Here is a 17,299-nt window from a genome sequence, read left to right as displayed (position 1 = left end):
GACCAACACCACGACCACCACCAGCGACCACCACCAGCGACCAACACCACGACCAACACCAGCGACCAGCACCACGACCAACACCACGACCACCACCAGCGACCACCACCAGCGACCACCACCAGCGACCAACACCACGACCAACACCACGACCAACACCACGACCAACACCACGACCAACACCAGCGACCACCACCACGACCAACACCACGACCAACACCAGCGACCAACACCACGACCAACACCAGCGATGGAGGAGGCAGCCACGCAATCACCATTCTGTAAGGACGGTCCGTGACAGCCTCATCAGACTTCGGTTCCAATGAATTCCATCCCATTTCCCGGTTTCTCTGCGTGCCCCCATCGTTACATCAATTTCCCCTCCAAACCACAAATCCAAAACGGAAATGGGAGACACCACCAAAGATGCAATATTCCAATTAAATTTATCCCCAAAAATTTAACACTATCATAAACAACAGATGTATTAAAGACTCACCCTTGTGCAGTACCTTATATCCCTTCTGAACACTCGGTTTACCTATTCTAGAACTTCACAGTGTGTCCCCTGTGGTTGCAGCAGGGCTGGTGGAAGGCTGCTGTGTGTCAGGACCAGAGATACAGGTGGCCTTGCAGGAAGCCCTTGACCAGCTCTGGGCCTGGAAGGCCTGGCTGCAGACTGCACCACCTCAGGCTGGGCGGGGGCAGGCTGGGCTGGCTGGGTGATAGGGACCGACAGGTGCAATGGTGAAGTGGCAGTGGTAGGATCAGGAATGCTGCCATCCTGAGAGAGGACAGCAGGTTCCTGCTCCCCTGACCCACTGTTACTCCCCCGGGGCAGCACCCCAGCATCCCAACTGACCTGCTGGAGCACAGTTGGCTGGCCTGCTGTGACACCGTGAGATCCCCGGTGGACTGTGGTGGACCCAGCGACGATGGCAGCAGTCAGAGCTCACGGGACATCCAGCTGGGACTGCATGGGAGCAGTCTCAGACTTGATGCCACCGACCATGGTCTGCATCACAGCACCAAGAAGTTGCGTTGCTCCTGCCTGTGCTGCAATGGAAGCTGCCACATCACCCATGTCACGCGTCATGAGGTCTGGGTCCCCACGGTCTCTCTGGGAGCCCACTGTCATCTACACACTGGCGATGGTGGGTTCCATGGTGTGCGCAGAGCTCTGTGCAGTGTTGGAGGCTGGCTCCTCCACACTCCTTACCATTGCCGACAGGCTCTCGGGCACCCTTGCCATTGCACCTATCATGTCGGAGAGCATGGCCACGACCCTTTGTGTGAACACCTCCCCCATCGAGTCCTCATCTGAGTCCTGTGCAGCAGAACTCACGCCCGAACTCTCCCTCCGGGGAGCTGGTTCCTGAGCTACATTTTCCCATTGACTGTGCTGCAACCCACAAGGCCCCGATGTATCACCCAGTGCAGACCCTCTGCTCAACCTACCTCTAAAGATCACGGAGCTGGTGCCTGCGCAGGAGAGACCCAGTGACCCAGTGTTAGGGTCCTCCTCTTCTCCTCCCTCGTCAGTGCCATGGGGGGGGGCTCAGGGACAGGCTGGTCATCTGTTGGCTGATTATCGGAAAGCATAAATGGGCCAAGACTTGCATTAAGGTGAGGGCAGGGGGGCAGGAATGGAGCAAGGATGGCAGTCAGCATCAGGAGCTGGAAAGTGCTAAAGCCTTCTGGTGTGAGGGGGAAGTGGGATGAGGGAAGGAAAGGGGATGGAGATACCGTTGTTGCCCCCAGTGGGGTCGAGGGTCACAGCACTCACTCCTCCAGGTCAGTCAGCTCCTGCAGCTGAGGTTCACCCCACCAGTCCTCCAATTGTGGGTCACCTTGACCTGTAAAAGATAGGAATTTGTGTGAGTAAGAGTCCAGCTCTGTATGCAAGAGATATGCCTGCCGTTGTTGAATAGCTGTGAATGTAGGCAAGGCGTGAGTTGAGGATGTGAGTTTGAATAGCTGTACATGGTTGTTGGTGAAGTGGTGGTTTGCTCAGTGTGCACAGACAGAGGTTCAGAGGCTGGTACGTAGGAGGTGTAGAAACTTGTACTAACCTTCACCACCCGACTGAGGTCGTTGAACTTCTTCCGGATCTGTGCGCGGGTTCGATCGACTACACCTCCTCGCCCACCTCTCTGCACATGGCCCTGAAGACCTGGGGCGATGGCCTCCATCCAAATGCAGGGTACAGCGCATCTCTCCTTCTCTCCACTGCCCCCACCACTGCCCCCACCACTGCCTCCACTGCCATCTCATTGAATCGCCTCGCCCTCTCCCTTCCAGCAAGATTTGCAGCAGCCATGCCAGAACGTTGCTTCACTAGTTCACAGATGTACCTCAAATACAGGACTGCTGAAAATGAGCAGGTGCAGCTTGATATAACCTCCCCTTTAAGAGCTGAAATCAGCCAGTGTCAAGGATTCATAGAATCATAGAAAATTACAGAAGGAGGCCATTCGGCCCATCAAGTCCGACCAAGAGCTACCCAGCCTAATCCCACTTTCCAGCTCTCGGTCCGTAGCCCAGCAGGTTACGGCATTTTAAGTACTTTGTAAATGTGGTGAGGATTTCTGCCTCTACCACCCTTTCACGCAGCGAGTTCCAGACCCCCACCACCCTCTGGGTGAAATTATTGTTCCTCATCTCCCCTCTAATCCTTCCACCAGTGACTTTAAATCTATGCCCCCTGGTATTTGACCTCTGTGCTAAGGGAAACAGGCCCTGCTTATCCCCTCATCATTTTACTCACCTCAATCAGGTCTCCCTCAGCCTCCTCTGTTCCAAAGAAAACACCCCAGCCTATCCAATCTTTCCTCATAGCTAAAGTTTTCCAGTCCCGGCAACATCCTGGTAAATCTCCTCTGTACCCTCTCCAGTGCAATCACATCCTTCCTGTAATGTGGTGACCAGAACTGCACGCAGTACTCCAGCTGTGGCCTAACCAGTGTTTTATACAGTTCAAGCATAACCTCCTGCTCTTGTATTCTATGCCTTGGCCAATAAAGGTAAGTATTCCGTATGCCTTCTTAACCACCTTATCCACCTGGCCTGCTACCTTCAGGGATCTGTGGACCTGCACTCCCAGGTCCCTTTGCTCCTCTACACTTCTCAGTATCCTACCATTTAATGTGTATTCCCTTGCCTTGTTGCCCCTCCCCAAATGCATTACCTCAAATTCTCCAGATTGAATTCCATTTGCCACTGTTTTGCCCATCTGACCAGTTCATTGATATCTTCCTGCAGTCTACAGCTTTCTTCTTCATTATCAACCACACAGCCGATTTTTGTATTATTTGCAAATTTCTTTATCATGCCCCCTACATTTATGTCTAAATCAGTGATGTATGTCACAAAAAGCAAGGGACCCAGCACTGAGCCCTGCGGAACCCCACTGGAAACATCCTTCCAGTCACAAAAACACCCATCACCCATTACCCTTTGCTTCCTGCCTCTGAGCTAATTTTGGATCCAACTTGCCACTTTGCCCTGGATCCCATGGACTTTTATTTTCGTGACCAGGCTGCCTTGTGGGACCTTATCAAAACCTTGCTAAAGTCCATATAGACTACATCAAATGCACTGCTCTCATCGACTCTCCTGATTACTGTGATATATTCACAGAGCACAGCACACACAGCTCCTAACATGGCAGGCAGCTCTCTCCAAAGCCTCCGGAAATCTGCCTAATTCTGTTTAATGATTAACCCTGCACTTGCAGTACACAATACGTTCACATCCACAGTGTGGAGCTACAAACATTACAAGCTTACAGACATTACACTTCTCCCTCCTTAATGAAGAAGTTATTATAACATCATACATAACTTTCATGTTTATATATAACACAGGATATAAACTTATTTTTTTCCATATTTACAAATTTAACTTTACCACTTGTTTTCTGTTTCGAAGAGGATACCTTCGCTCTTGAACAGAACCTTCCAAACATGGTGTCGAATCGAAACTCATTCGAGGCTCATCCTGAGGAACGTTTTCCTCCACGGAATTTCCTTGATTTTCATTTGCACTCACTCTAACTTCAGGTTCCTTGTTTCCCTGACTCGGACTCAGACTTTCATTCTGATTCTCTCCTGGATCTGTTTCCAGTACATTGGATTTAGGATTTGCTACTGGTGTATCAAAACTATCTGATGAGTCAGAAATAATTGAATCATTCCCACCTTCAACTCCTTCCATGTCTGTAGGTAAAATATGATCAATATGGACAAACCTAACCTGTCCATTATCAAACATCTTTACCAAATATGTGCGAGGACCACATATCTTCACCACTCTTCCTGGTAACCACTTTATCCATTTATGGTGATGGTTCTTCACTCTCACCTTCTGGTTTAATTTCACACTTCTCTCTTTTACTCTACCTCTATCATGATTCTCTTTCTGTCTTAATTGTGTCTCTTCTACGGACTGTGCCAAATTTGGCTTTAACAACGAGAATCTGGGTCGTGGCTGGATATGGAGTCAAAAAATTAGCCAATTTGTGTTCCAATGATAACTGTCATTTCCTTGGATTTGGATCTAACATTTGTTTTATGAGGGCACGTTTTACAATTTGTACAGTGCGCTCTGCTGCACCATTCGAAGCAGGATGGTATGGTGGAACCTTGGTATGTTTCACACCATTTTTGCTCGTGAATTGTGCAAATTCTTCTGAACGAAATTGTGGTCCATTATCCGAAACAATTTCTTCAGGGAGGCCAAATGAAGAAAATAATTTTTGTAAAATGTCCAATGTTTTACTTGTTGTTATTTTCCACATTGGGACCACCTCAACCCACTTTGAATGGCTATCAATCACAATGAACAATTGTTGTCCTCAGCAAAATCAATATGTAGCCTTTGCCACACCCTGGGAGGCCATTTCCATGGCTGTAATGGTACTGGTGGTGGTTGCTTGCTTACCGATTGACATGTCGTACACTGACTCACGATGTACTCTATATCTTTATCAAGACCTGGCCACCATAAATAATTGCGTACAAAACTCTTGGTCAAGCACATTCCCAGGTGCTGGTCATGGAGGTCTCCTAATAATTTGGATCTGAATTTATTTGGTATAACCACTCTTGCACCCCACATAATACAATCTTTATCAACTATCAACGAATGAAGAATGGATGTGTATCTTTGTCTGTTACCTGGTTTGGCCATCCATTTGCAATATACTCATACACCTTTGACATCACTGGGTCATGTTTGGTTGCTCTACCAATCTCTTCAGCTGTGACTGGCAGTTCATCAATGTATGAAACATAAAACACTTCTTCCCTATTGGATGTAACTTGTGATGGGGAAGGCAATCTAGACATTGCATCAGCATTACTGTGATCAGCTGATCGTCTGTATTCAATATCATATGTATATGCTGACAAAATCAAAGCCCATCTCTGCATTCGGGCTGCAGCTAACATTGGAACTGGGGACTTTGGATGGAGGATTGCTGTTAGGGGCTTATGGTCCGTAACGATGGTAAACTTACGACCATACAAGTATTTGTGAAACTTCTTGACCCCAAAAATTAATGCCAAAGCTTCCCTTTCAATTTGCGCATAATTACTCTCACTGGCACTGAGAGTGCGTGAAGCAAAAGCAATTGGTCTCTCCTCCTCACTACTTAATACATGAGAGATTACTGCCCCAACTCCATACGGAGAGGCATCACATGCTAGTTTAATCTCCTTAGATATGTCACAGTGAGCTAACATGGTGCTCTCTACCAATTTGCTTTTACACTCCTTGAATACTGTATCGCATTCTTTTGACACTTCCAATGGACCTGTTTTTTCAAAAGTTCATTCAGTGGATGTAATACTGTAGCCAAATTTGGTAGGAACTTCCCATAATAGTTCAAAAGACTCAAGAATGAACGAAGTTCAGTGACATTCCTGGGAATGGGTGCATTTCTGATTGCATCCAATTTTTCCATGGTTGGATGTAAACCATCTTTGTCGATTCTGTACCCTAAGTACTCCACTGAGTTTTAAACTAACTCGCACTTACGAGCAGACACTCGTACTCTGTGCTTCTCTAGCCGTTTGTGGACTTCATTCAATGTGTTATTATGAATTTGCCTATTTGGTGCTGAAATTAATATGTCATCCAAATAACATACTACCCCTTCAATACCTTGAAAAATCTGGTTCATCACCCTTTGGAATATGGCAGGGGCGGAAGACAGTCCAAACAGTAGCCTATTAAATTGATATAGGCCTAGATGAATATTTATAGTCAAACATGACTTGGACTCCTCATCTAGTTCAAGCTGTAAGTAGGCATTCGTAAGATCCAGTTTTGAGAAGATCTGACCACCTGTCAGTGTTGTGAACAAATCTTCTATATTCGGCAATGTATTTGGGACATTACCCTCTAGAACCTGGTTTACGGTTACTTTATAATCACCACACAATCTTACCTTACCATCGGACTTAGGTACAACAACAATGGGTGTAGCCCAATTACATCGATCTGTCTTACAAATAATGTTCTCAATCTCTAGTCTTTTGAGTTCTTGCTCAACTTTCTCCTTGAGTGCATATGGTACGGAACGTGGCTTGTAGTAAACCGATCTAGCGTCCTTCTGTACCCTGACACTCACCTTGAAGCCTTGGATCGGACTGCCCGTTTCACAGAACACCTTCGAATATTTCTTGATAACTTCATCCGTTGATGAAAATCTCGCTTCCACACAGAAAATCTTACTCCAAACCAGCTTCAGTGAACTCAACCAATTTCTTCCTAGTAAGGCAGACTTGTCTCCTTTCACTACTATGAGAGGCAAGTTCTGAAATTGATCTTTATATTTCACCGGTACGGTGATACGACCTACCACAGGAATTTTCTCTCCCGAGTAGCCTCGCAGCTCTATCTTGGATTTCTCCAGTTGGAAATCACGCAATTTGTTGCGGTACAGTGACTCTGATACTACACTCACAGAGGCACCCGTGACAATTTCCATTGGTATCATGAATCCCACAACATCTCTGTGGATTTTGATGCTTTCTGAATCGTTGTCCGTTAACCTCGTGTTCCTGATGATGTGTAACTCTAACATCTCCTCGTCCTGTTGTTGTTCCATGCTAAGTAGTCTCTTGGGATTTCTAATCATAGCTTTGAACGTTGGACTTATAGCTTTAAAAGCTGATTTACCCTTCAGTCGGCATGCCTTCGCAAGATTCCCAGTCTTCCTGCAGAAGAAACACTCTGCCTTCACGTATGGACAACTTTGAGCAATGTGTTGTCCCAGGCACTTATAGCACGACTTCGACGCTCTGGTAGAATTTCCAGTTTCTGAGACTTTGGGCCCCCACCGTCTTTTACTTTGAACCTGCAGGTGATTTACCTCGGCTGACTGACGACCGTAATTATTATTTAATTCTCAGGAATATTGTTCTGCCATGCCCATCGACCTCGCTGTCTGACAAGCAATCTCAAAAGTCAAGTCATCCGTCGTCAATAACTTCCTTCTGATCGTATCATTTTTCACCCCACAAACAAAACGATTCCGTAATGCTTGGTTTTGAAAGTTTCCAAAATTACAGTGCATCGATAGTTTTTTTAATGCGACGATGTCATCACCGATAAATAAATCAGTCTTTTAATTCCGAATCCTGAAACGATAGCTTTCAGCAATTTCTAACGGTTTGGGGTTATAGTACTGCTCCAGCTTCACTAAAATCTCTTTAAGCGTTGTGTCCTTTGGCTCGTCAGGCACAAGCAGATTTACAAGAGTGTCATATAATGTCGGACCTGCCTCTGATAAGAAGATCGCTTTCTTACGTTCCAACACAGCCCGGTTCTGGACTGCATTGTCTGGAACTTCGATTATGTTATTTGCAGTGAAATATATTTCTAGCCAATCCACATAAGCTTTAAAACGTTCCTGGTCATGTCTCTATTCCCCCAAATGTCCGATTACACCTGCCATTTTAATCTCTAGCTGTTCACACCGTGTGCTGTATTTTACCTCGGATTTTGTAGCTTTTTTCCAAAGACAGAAACTTCCAAAGTCTCTCTGTCGGCTGAATCCTTCACCAACAAAATTTTAGCTTTAAATCATCCGAAAAATCCCATCTTCCGTCGCCAAATGTGATATATTCACAGAGCACAGCACACAGCTTCCTAACATGGCAGGCAGCTCTCTCAGAAGTCTCCAGAATCTGCCTGCTTCTGTTAAATGATGTGTACTGCAATACGTCCACATCCATAGTGTAGCACTACAAACATTACAAGCTTACAGACATTACAGTTACCTCCTCAGAAAATTCAATCGAGTTAGTTCGACACGACCATTCTATAACAATCCATGTCGACTGTCCTTCATTGATCCGTGTCTTTCCAAATGAAGATTTATATTGTCCCTCGGAATTGATTCCAATAATTTTCCCACCACCGAGGTTAAACTGACTGACCTGTAATTACTTAGTCAATCCCTTTCTACCTTTTTAAACAGTGGTACAACGTTAGCAGCCCTCCAGTCCTCTGGCACCACTGGAGCCAGGGAGGAGGATGATTGCTGAATACAACTCACCTGAAATTGGGTCGCACTCTGGTGTTAACGCCCCTGCAGCGCCCCACTGAGGCCATTAGTGCCCCTGCAGCACCCCACTGAGGCCATTAGTGCCCCTGCAGCACCCCACTGAGGCCATTAGTGCCCCTGCAGCGCCCCACTGAGGCCACTAGTGCCCCTGCAGCACCCCACTGAGGCCATTAGTGCCCCTGCAGCACCCCACTGAGGCCATTAGTGCCCCTGCAGCACCCCACTGAGGCCATTAGTGCCCCTGCAGCACCCCACTGAGGCCACTAGTGCCCCTGCAGCGCCCCACTGAGGCCATTAGTGCCCCTGCAGCGCCCCACTGAGGCCATTAGTGCCCCTGCAGCACCCCACTGAGGCCATTAGTGCCCCTGCAGCGCCCCACTGAGGCCATTAGTGCCCCTGCAGCGCCCCACTGAGGCCATTAGTGCCCCTGCAGCGCCCCACTGAGGCCATTAGTGCCCCTGCAGCACCCCACTGAGGCCATTAGTGCCCCTGCAGCACCCCACTGAGGCCATTAGTGCCCCTGCAGCACCCCACTGAGGCCATTAGTGCCCCTGCAGTGCCCCACTGAGGCCATTAGTGCCCTTGCAGCGCCCCACTGAGGCCATTCGTGCCCCTGCAGTGCCCCACTGAGGCCATTAGTGCCCCTGCAGTGCCCCACTGAGGCCACTCGCGTCTAATTTACCGCTTACTTCCTGGGACGCTAAAGCCCAATTTAGCAGATGTTAGCAATCGTTTGTGCCTGGTGCTAACTTTTCAACAGGATGCTACTAAATTTCGCCCCCTATATCTTTGGTCATCCAGGGAGCTCCAGCTTGGGACACCCTTCCTTTTCCCGTCATGTACCTTCTCTGTTCCTGAACCACCTCCTCTCTGAAGGCCTCCCATTGTTCCACTACTATTTGCCAACCAATTTTTGATTCCAATTCACCTGGGCCAGAGCCCTTGCTAACTCCCATTAAATATTGTTACGTTTCCAGAACTGTTCTAAACCTGATGATATTATGATCACTGTTCCCCAAATGCTCCCCCACAGAAACACGTTTCACTCGCCCCAGAACCAGACCCAGCACTTCCTCGGCCTGGAAGGACACTGATCCAGAAGGTTCACATGTACACATTTCAGGAATCCTTCCCCTCTTTACCTGTACACTGTTACTGTCCCAGTCTGTATCAGGATAACTGAAGACCCCATTATCACTAATCTGTCATTCTTGCATCTCGCTGTAAGTTGCCTGTTAATTTGCTCCCGTAACTCCTTCCCACTATTGGGTGGCCTACAGTAATAGTTCCTCTATTGGTCCTTAATTCTAACCAAATAGACTCTGCCTTTCCCCCTCCACGACATCATCCCTTTTCTGTGCTATTATGAAGGGGTTTGATCGGGTAGTTGTAGAGAAGATGATTTCATTTGTGGGGGAATCCAAAACTAGAGTCGAGTGATTTGGTGCGAAGTATGTAGGTGGGATTGAGGGATATGAGAAGAGGGTGAGAGGTGGAGTTTAAGGCTATGGGGAGAGGGTGGGAGGTGGGGTTAGGGAGAAGGTGGGGAGGAATGGTTGGGTGAGAGGGTGGGGTTTGGGGGGTGAGGTTTTGGGGGGGTGAGGGTTTGGGGGGTGAGTGGGTGGGGTTTGGGGGGGAAAGGGTGGGGTTTGGGGGGGAGAGGGTGGGGTTTGGGGGGGAGAGGGTGGGGTTTGGGGGGCAGAGGGTGGGGTTTGGGGGGCAGAGGGTGGGGTTTGGGGGGGAGAGGGTGGGGTTTGGGGGGGAGAGGGTGGGGTTTGGGGGGGAGAGGGTGGGGTTTGGGGGGGAGAGGGTGGGGTTTGGGGGGGAGAGGGTGGGGTTTGGGGGGGAGAGGGTGGGGTTTGGGGGGGAGAGGGTGGGGTTTGGGGGGGAGAGGGTGGGGTTTTGGGGGGAGAGGGTGGGGTTTGGGGGGGAGAGGGTGGGGTTTGGGGGGAGAGGGTGGGGTTTGGGGGAGAGAGGGTGGGGTTTGGGGAGAGAGGGTGGGGTTTGGGGGAGAGAGGGTGGGGTTTGGGGGAGAGAGGGTGGGGTTTGGGGGAGAGGGTGGGGTTTGGGGGGGAGGGTGGGGTTCGGGGGGGGAGGGTGGGGTTCGGGGGGGGGAGGGTGGGGTTCGGGGGGGGGGAGAGGGTGGGGTTCGAGGGGGGGGAGAGGGTGGGGTTCGGGGGGAGAGGGTGGGGTTCGGGGGAGAGGGCGGGGTTCGGGGGGAGAGGGCGGGGTTCGGGGGGAGAGGGCGGGGTTCGGGGGGAGGGCGGGGTTCGGGGAGAGGGCGGGGTTCGGGGGGAGAGGGCGGGGTTCGGGGAGAGGGTGGGGTTCCGGGGGAGAGGGTGGGGTTCCGGGGGGAGAGGGTGGGGTTCCGGGGGGAGAGGGTGGGGTTCCGGGGGAGAGGGTGGGGTTCCGGGGGGAGAGGGTGGGGTTCGGGGGGGGGGGGGGGGGGGAGAGGGTGGGGTTCAGGAGGGAGAGGGTGGGGTTCGGGGGGGAGAGGGGGGGGTTTTGGGGGGGGGGGGGGTCGGGGGTTCGGGGGGTTCGGGGGTGTTCGGGGGGGTGTTTCGGGGGTGAGGGTGGGGTTTCGGGGGGTGAGGGCGGGGTTTCGGGGCGTGAGGGTGGGGTTTCGGGGGGGTGAGGGTGGGGTTTCGGGGGGAGAGAGGGTGGGTTTCGGGGGGGTTCGGGGGGGAGAGGGTGGGGTTCGGGGGGAGAGGGTGGGCTTCGGGGGGTTCGGGTGTGTTGATCTTTGACTGGGTGTCTTGTACCAGTGGCCTTCTGCTGTTGTGAGGATTATCTAGTTCTATTTATCTTTAGAAGTCCAAGTTCCATCGGGGACAGACCTTCAGCTACAAGAATGGCATCGCTATCCCTGCTGTGCCCAAGGTTGGGATCGGTGGAGAACCACTCCATGTAAATCAGCCATCGCTTTCTGATGTGGATGAATTGGCCAACAAGAGACCCACGTTAACCTACGGCCAGGCCAGACAGGCCCCGCCATCGGACTTCATCCCCGGCCACGTGGCTTTTGATAAAAAGGTAACGTTTCCGCAGCTGGTCACCTCTCATCATCGAACCCAAGGATCAAGCTTTGGCACTGCAGCCCATTCCTGCATCGTCCGTGACCGTCCCCTCCCCCTCCCCCATCGCCCCCTCTCAGTGAGCCCCCCTCAGTCCCATTCCCCCATCGTCCCCTCTCAGTGAGCCCCCCTCAGTCCCCCATTGCCCCCTCTCCACCAATTCCCCCCCTCCCCCATCGCCTCCTCTCACAGAGAGAGCCCATCCCCCCTCCCCATTGCCCCCCCTCAGTCTCCCCCTCACTGCGATGCCCCTCAGTCCCCCTCGCCGAGCCCCCCTCAGTCCCCCCCTCACCGAGCCCCCCTCAGTCCCCCTCGCCGAGCCCCCCTCAGTCCCCCTCGCCGAGCCCCCCTCAGTCCCCCCCTCACCGAGCCCCCCTCAGTCCCCCCCACCGAGCCCCCCTCAGTCCCCTCACGAGCCCCCCTCAGTCCCCCCCTCACCGAGCCCCCCTCAGTCCCCCCTCACCGAGCCCCCCTCAGTCCCCCCTCACCGAGCCCCCTCAGTCCCCCCCTCACCGAGCCCCACTCAGTTCCCCCCCTCACCGAGCCCCCCTCAGTTCCCCCCTCACCGAGCCCCCCTCAGTCCCCCCCTCACCGAGCCCCCCTCAGTCCCCCCCTCACCGAGCCCCCCTCAGTCCCCCCCTCACCGAGCCCCCCTCAGTCCCCCCCTCACCGAGCCCCCCTCAGTCCCCCCTCACCGAGCCTCCCTCAGTCCCCCCCTCACCGAGCCCCCCTCAGTCCCCCCCCTCACCGAGCCCCCCTCAGTCCCCCCCTCACCGAGCCCCCCTCAGTCCCCCCCTCACCGAGCCCCCCTCAGTCCCCCCCTCACCGAGCCCCCCTCAGTCCCCCCCTCACCGAGCCCCCCTCAGTCCCCCCCTCACCGAGCCCCCCTCAGTCCCCCCCTCACCGAGCCCCCCTCAGTCCCCCCCTCACCGAGCCCCCCCCTCACCGAGCCCCCCTCAGTCCCCCCCATCACCGAGCCCCCCTCAGTCCCCCCTCACCGAGCCCCCCTCAGTCCCCCCCTCACCGAGCCCCCCTCAGTCCCCCCCTCCCCATTGCCCCCCTCAGTACCTCCACCCCCCGCCCCCACCGCCCATGCTGTACTGTCAGTGACTGGGTTTTTTTGCTCCAACAGGTGTTGAAGTTCGATGGCTATTTCAAGGAGACGGTTCATGAGTCCGCCCAGGAATATTTCCGTGTGCGGCCCGTGCTCCTGTACTATTACCTGGAGGATGATAGCATCGCCATTAATGAGCCGAGTGTGGACAACTCTGGTCTCCCCCAGGGCAAGCTGATCAACAGGCAACGCCTCCCGAAGAACGACCAGGGTGACTGTTGGCACTGGAAGGATCTCAATGTGGCCATGGACCTGGTGGCCTACGGCAAGCGATTCCGGCTCACCAGCTGTGACCAGTTTACATGTGTAGGTCTAACCATCCAACACCCCTGCTACTGGCAGGGCATCCACACAGCGCCCGGACCTGGCACACTAAGGGGGCAAAAGTGACTGACCCATACACCCCAGGAACCATCCCTGGTCTCAGCATCACCGGATCACCATAAGATAGGGAAATCCTTACAGGGTTCCTGCTCCTGATCACTGCCCAGTGACCCCTGGGTTAGAGAGAGGAGAAATCAGCCAGGGTTCCTGCTCCTGATCACTGCCCAGTGACCCCTGGGTTAGAGAGAGGGGAGATCAGCCAGGGATCCTGCTCCTGATCACTGCCTCGTGACCCCTGGGGTTCGAGAGGGGGAAATCAGCCAGGGTTCCTGCTCCTGATCACTGCCCAGTGACCCCTGGGTTAGAGAAAGGGGAAATCAGCCAGGGTTCCTGCTCCTGATCACTGCCCAGTGACCCCTGGGTTAGAGAGAGAGAGGGGGAAATCAGCCAGGGTTCCTGCTCCTGATCACTGCCCAGTGACCCCTGGGTTAGAGAGAGGGGAAATCAGCCAGGGTTCCTGCTCCTGATCACTGCCCAGTGACCCCTGGGTTAGAGAGAGAGGAAATCAGCCAGGGTTCCTGTTCCTGATCACTGCCCCCTGACCCCTGGGTTAGAGAGAGGGGAAATCAGCCAGGGTTCCTGCTCCTGATCACTGCCCAGTGATCCCTGGGTTAGAGAGAGGGAAATCAGCCAGGGTTCCTGCTCCTGATCACTGCCCAGTGATCCCTGGGTTAGAGAGAGAGAAATCAGCCAGGGTTCCTGCTCCTGATCACTGTCCAGTGACCCCTGGGTTAGAGAGAGGGGAAATCAGCCAGGGTTCCTGCTCCTGATCACTGCCCAGTGACCCCTGGGTTAGAGAGAGAGAAATCAGCCAGGGTTCCTGTTCCTGATCACTGCCCCCTGACCCCTGGGTTAGAGAGGGGGAAATCAGCCAGGGTTCCTGCTCCTGATCACTGCCCAGTGACCCCTGGGTTAGAGAGAGGGGAAATCAGCCAGGGTTCCTGCTCCTGATCACTGCCCAGTGACCCCTGGGTTAGAGAGAGAGGGGAAATCAGCCAGGGTTCCTGCTCCTGATCACTGCCCAGTGACCCCTGGGTTAGAGAGAGAGGAAATCAGCCAGGGTTCCTGCTCCTGATCACTGCCCAGTGACCCCTGGGTTAGAGAGAGGGGAAATCAGCCAGGGTTCCTGCTCCTGATCACCGCCCAGTGACCCCTGGGTTAGAGAGAGAGGGGAAATCAGCCAGGGTTCCTGCTCTTGATCACTGCCCAGTGACCCCTGGGTTAGAGAGAGAGGGAAATCAGCCAGGGTTCCTGCTCCTGATCACTGCCCAGTGACCCCTGGGTTAGAGAGAGAGAGGAAATCAGCCAGGGTTCCTGCTCCTGATCACTGCCCCATGACCCCTGGGTTAGAGAGAGGGGAAATCAGCCAGGGTTCCTGCTCCTGATCACTGCTCAGTGACCCCTGGGTTAGAGAGAGAGGGGAAATCAGCCAGGGCTCCTGCTCCTGATCACTGCCCAGTGACCCCTGGGTTAGAGAGAGCGGGGAAATCAGCCAGGGTTCCTGCTCCTGATCACTGCCCAGTGACCCCTGGGTTAGAGAGAGGAAATCAGCCAGGGTTCCTGCTCCTGATCACTGCCCCATGACCCCTGGGTTAGAGAGAGAGGGGAAATCAGCCAGGGTTCCTGCTCCTGATCACTGCCCAGTGACCCCTGGGTTAGAGAGAGGGGAAATCAGCCAGGGTTCCTGCTCCTGATCACTGCCCCATGACCCCTGGGTTAGAGAGGGGGGAAATCAGCCAGGGTTCCTGCCCCTGATCACTGCCCAGTGACCCCTGGGTTAGAGAGGGGGAAATCAGCCAGGGTTCCTGCTCCTGATCACTGCCCAGTGACCCCTGGGTTAGAGAGAGAGAAATCAGCCAGGGTTCCTGTTCCTGATCACTGCCCCCTGACCCCTGGGTTAGAGAGGGGGAAATCAGCCAGGGTTCCTGCTCCTGTTCACTGCCCAGTGACCCCTGGGTTAGAGAGAGGGGAAATCAGCCAGGGTTCCTGCTCCTGATCACTGCCCAGTGACCCCTGGGTTAGAGAGAGGGGAAATCAGCCAGGGTTCCTGCTCCTGATCACTGCCCAGTGACCCCTGGGTTAGAGAGAGAGGGGAAATCAGCCAGGGTTCCTGCCCCTGATCACTGCCCAGTGACCCCTGGGTTAGAGAGGGGGGAAATCAGCCAGGGTTCCTGCTCCTGATCACTGCCCACTGACTCCTGGGTTAGAGAGAGAGGAAATCAGCCAGGGTTCCTGCTCCTGATCACTGCCCAGTGACCCCTGGGTTAGAGAGAGGGGAAATCAGCCAGGGTTCCTGCTCCTGATCACTGCCCAGTGACCCCTGGGTTAGAGAGAGAGGAAATCAGCCAGGGTTCCTGCTCCTGATCACTGCCCAGTGACCCCTGGGTTTGAGAGGGGGGAAATCAGCCAGGGCTCCTGCCCCTGATCACTGCCCAGTGACCCCCGGGTTAGAGAGAGAGGGGAAATCAGCCAGGGTTCCTGCTCCTGATCACTGCCCAGTGACCCCTGGGTTAGAGAGGGAAATCAGCCAGGGTTCCTGCTCCTGATCACTGCTCAGTGACCCCTGGGTTAGAGAGAGAGGGGAAATCAGCCAGGGTTCCTGCTCCTGATCACTGCCCAGTGACCCCTGGGTTTGAGAGGGGGGAAATCAGCCAGGGCTCCTGCCCCTGATCACTGCCCAGTGACCCCCGGGTTAGAGAGAGAGGGGAAATCAGCCAGGGTTCCTGCTCCTGATCACTGCCCAGTGATCCCTGGGTTAGAGAGAGAGGAAATCAGCCAGGGCTCCTGCTCCTGATCACTGCCCAGTGACCCCTGGGTTAGAGAGAGCGGGGAAATCAGCCAGGGTTCCTGCTCCTGATCACTGCCCAGTGACCCCTGGGTTGGAGAGAGGAAATCAGCCAGGGTTCCTGCTCCTGATCACTGCCCAGTGACCCCTGGGTTAGAGAGAGAGAGGAAATCAGCCAGGGTTCCTGCTCCTGATCACTGCCCCATGACCCCTGGGTTAGAGAGAGAGGGGAAATCAGCCAGGGTTCCTGCTCCTGATCACTGCCCAGTGACCCCTGGGTTAGAGAGAGGGGAAATCAGCCAGGGTTCCTGCTCCTGATCACTGCCCCATGACCCCTGGGTTAGAGAGAGAGGGGAAATCAGCCAGGGTTCCTGCCCCTGATCACTGCCCAGTGACCCCTGGGTTAGAGAGAGGGGAAATCAGCCAGGGTTCCTGCTCCTGATCACTGCCCAGTGACCCCCGGGTTAGAGAGAGAGGGGAAATCAGCCAGGGTTCCTGCTCCTGATCACTGCCCAGTGATCCCTGGGTTAGAGAGAGAGGGAAATCAGCCAGGGTTCCTGCTCCTGATCACTGCCCCATGACCCCTGGGTTAGAGAGAGAGGGGAAATCAGCCAGGGTTCCTGCTCCTGATCACTGCCCAGTGACCCCTGGGTTAGAGAGAGGGGAAATCAGCCAGGGTTCCTGCTCCTGATCACTGCCCCATGACCCCTGGGTTAGAGAGAGAGGGGAAATCAGCCAGGGTTCCTGCCCCTGATCACTGCCCAGTGACCCCTGGGTTAGAGAGAGGGGAAATCAGCCAGGGTTCCTGCTCCTGATCACTGCCCAGTGACCCCCGGGTTAGAGAGAGAGGGGAAATCAGCCAGGGTTCCTGCTCCTGATCACTGCCCAGTGACCCCCGGGTTAGAGAGAGAGGGGAAATCAGCCAGGGTTCCTGCTCCTGATCACTGCCCAGTGATCCCTGGGTTAGAGAGAGAGGGAAATCAGCCAGGGTTGCTGCTCCTGACCCCTGGGTTAGAGAGAGGGGAAATCAGCCAGGGTTCCTGCTCCTGATCACTGCCGGGGCTGGGGCGGGGGAAGTCACCGTGCAGAAGTTCTCCTGGCACCAAACCCACTCGCAGGACAGCTCCCCCTCAAGCTCAGCCCCCGATTGTTTACCGGTTATTGATCGCTGCCATACCAGCTCTGCCCCTCCCCATGCAGCTATCACAGTGAGCCCTGAAACATGTGCTGCGTGACAGTGGATCGCAGGATGAGAAACGAGACTGGCTGCTCACTCAAACGGCTGAGGTGGGCTTGTCAGGCCGTACAGTGAGTCCGCTGGTGTGGGGTAGGCCATTGGCCAGGGCCTTGGCCAGAGCATGTGAGTG

The 17,299-nt window shown here is 53.9% G+C and overlaps 1 protein-coding gene across 1 annotated transcript in view; it reads left to right on the top strand.

Moving 5' to 3' along the window:
- Positions 1-17,299, top strand: part of efhc1 (EF-hand domain (C-terminal) containing 1) — a 102,581-nt gene that overhangs the window by 22,570 nt on the left and 62,712 nt on the right. The window contains exons 2-3 of the mRNA XM_070870990.1: positions 11,387-11,608; positions 12,782-13,069. Of these exons, the coding sequence (XP_070727091.1) occupies positions 11,387-11,608; positions 12,782-13,069 (510 nt within the window). The remainder of the gene's footprint in view (positions 1-11,386; positions 11,609-12,781; positions 13,070-17,299) is intronic.

Source organism: Pristiophorus japonicus, unplaced genomic scaffold, assembly GCF_044704955.1.
Source record: "Pristiophorus japonicus isolate sPriJap1 unplaced genomic scaffold, sPriJap1.hap1 HAP1_SCAFFOLD_204, whole genome shotgun sequence".
Classification (NCBI taxonomy): domain Eukaryota; kingdom Metazoa; phylum Chordata; class Chondrichthyes; family Pristiophoridae; genus Pristiophorus; species Pristiophorus japonicus.
Note: the sequence above shows the minus strand (reverse complement) of the source record. Positions and strands in the feature narration are given on the sequence as shown.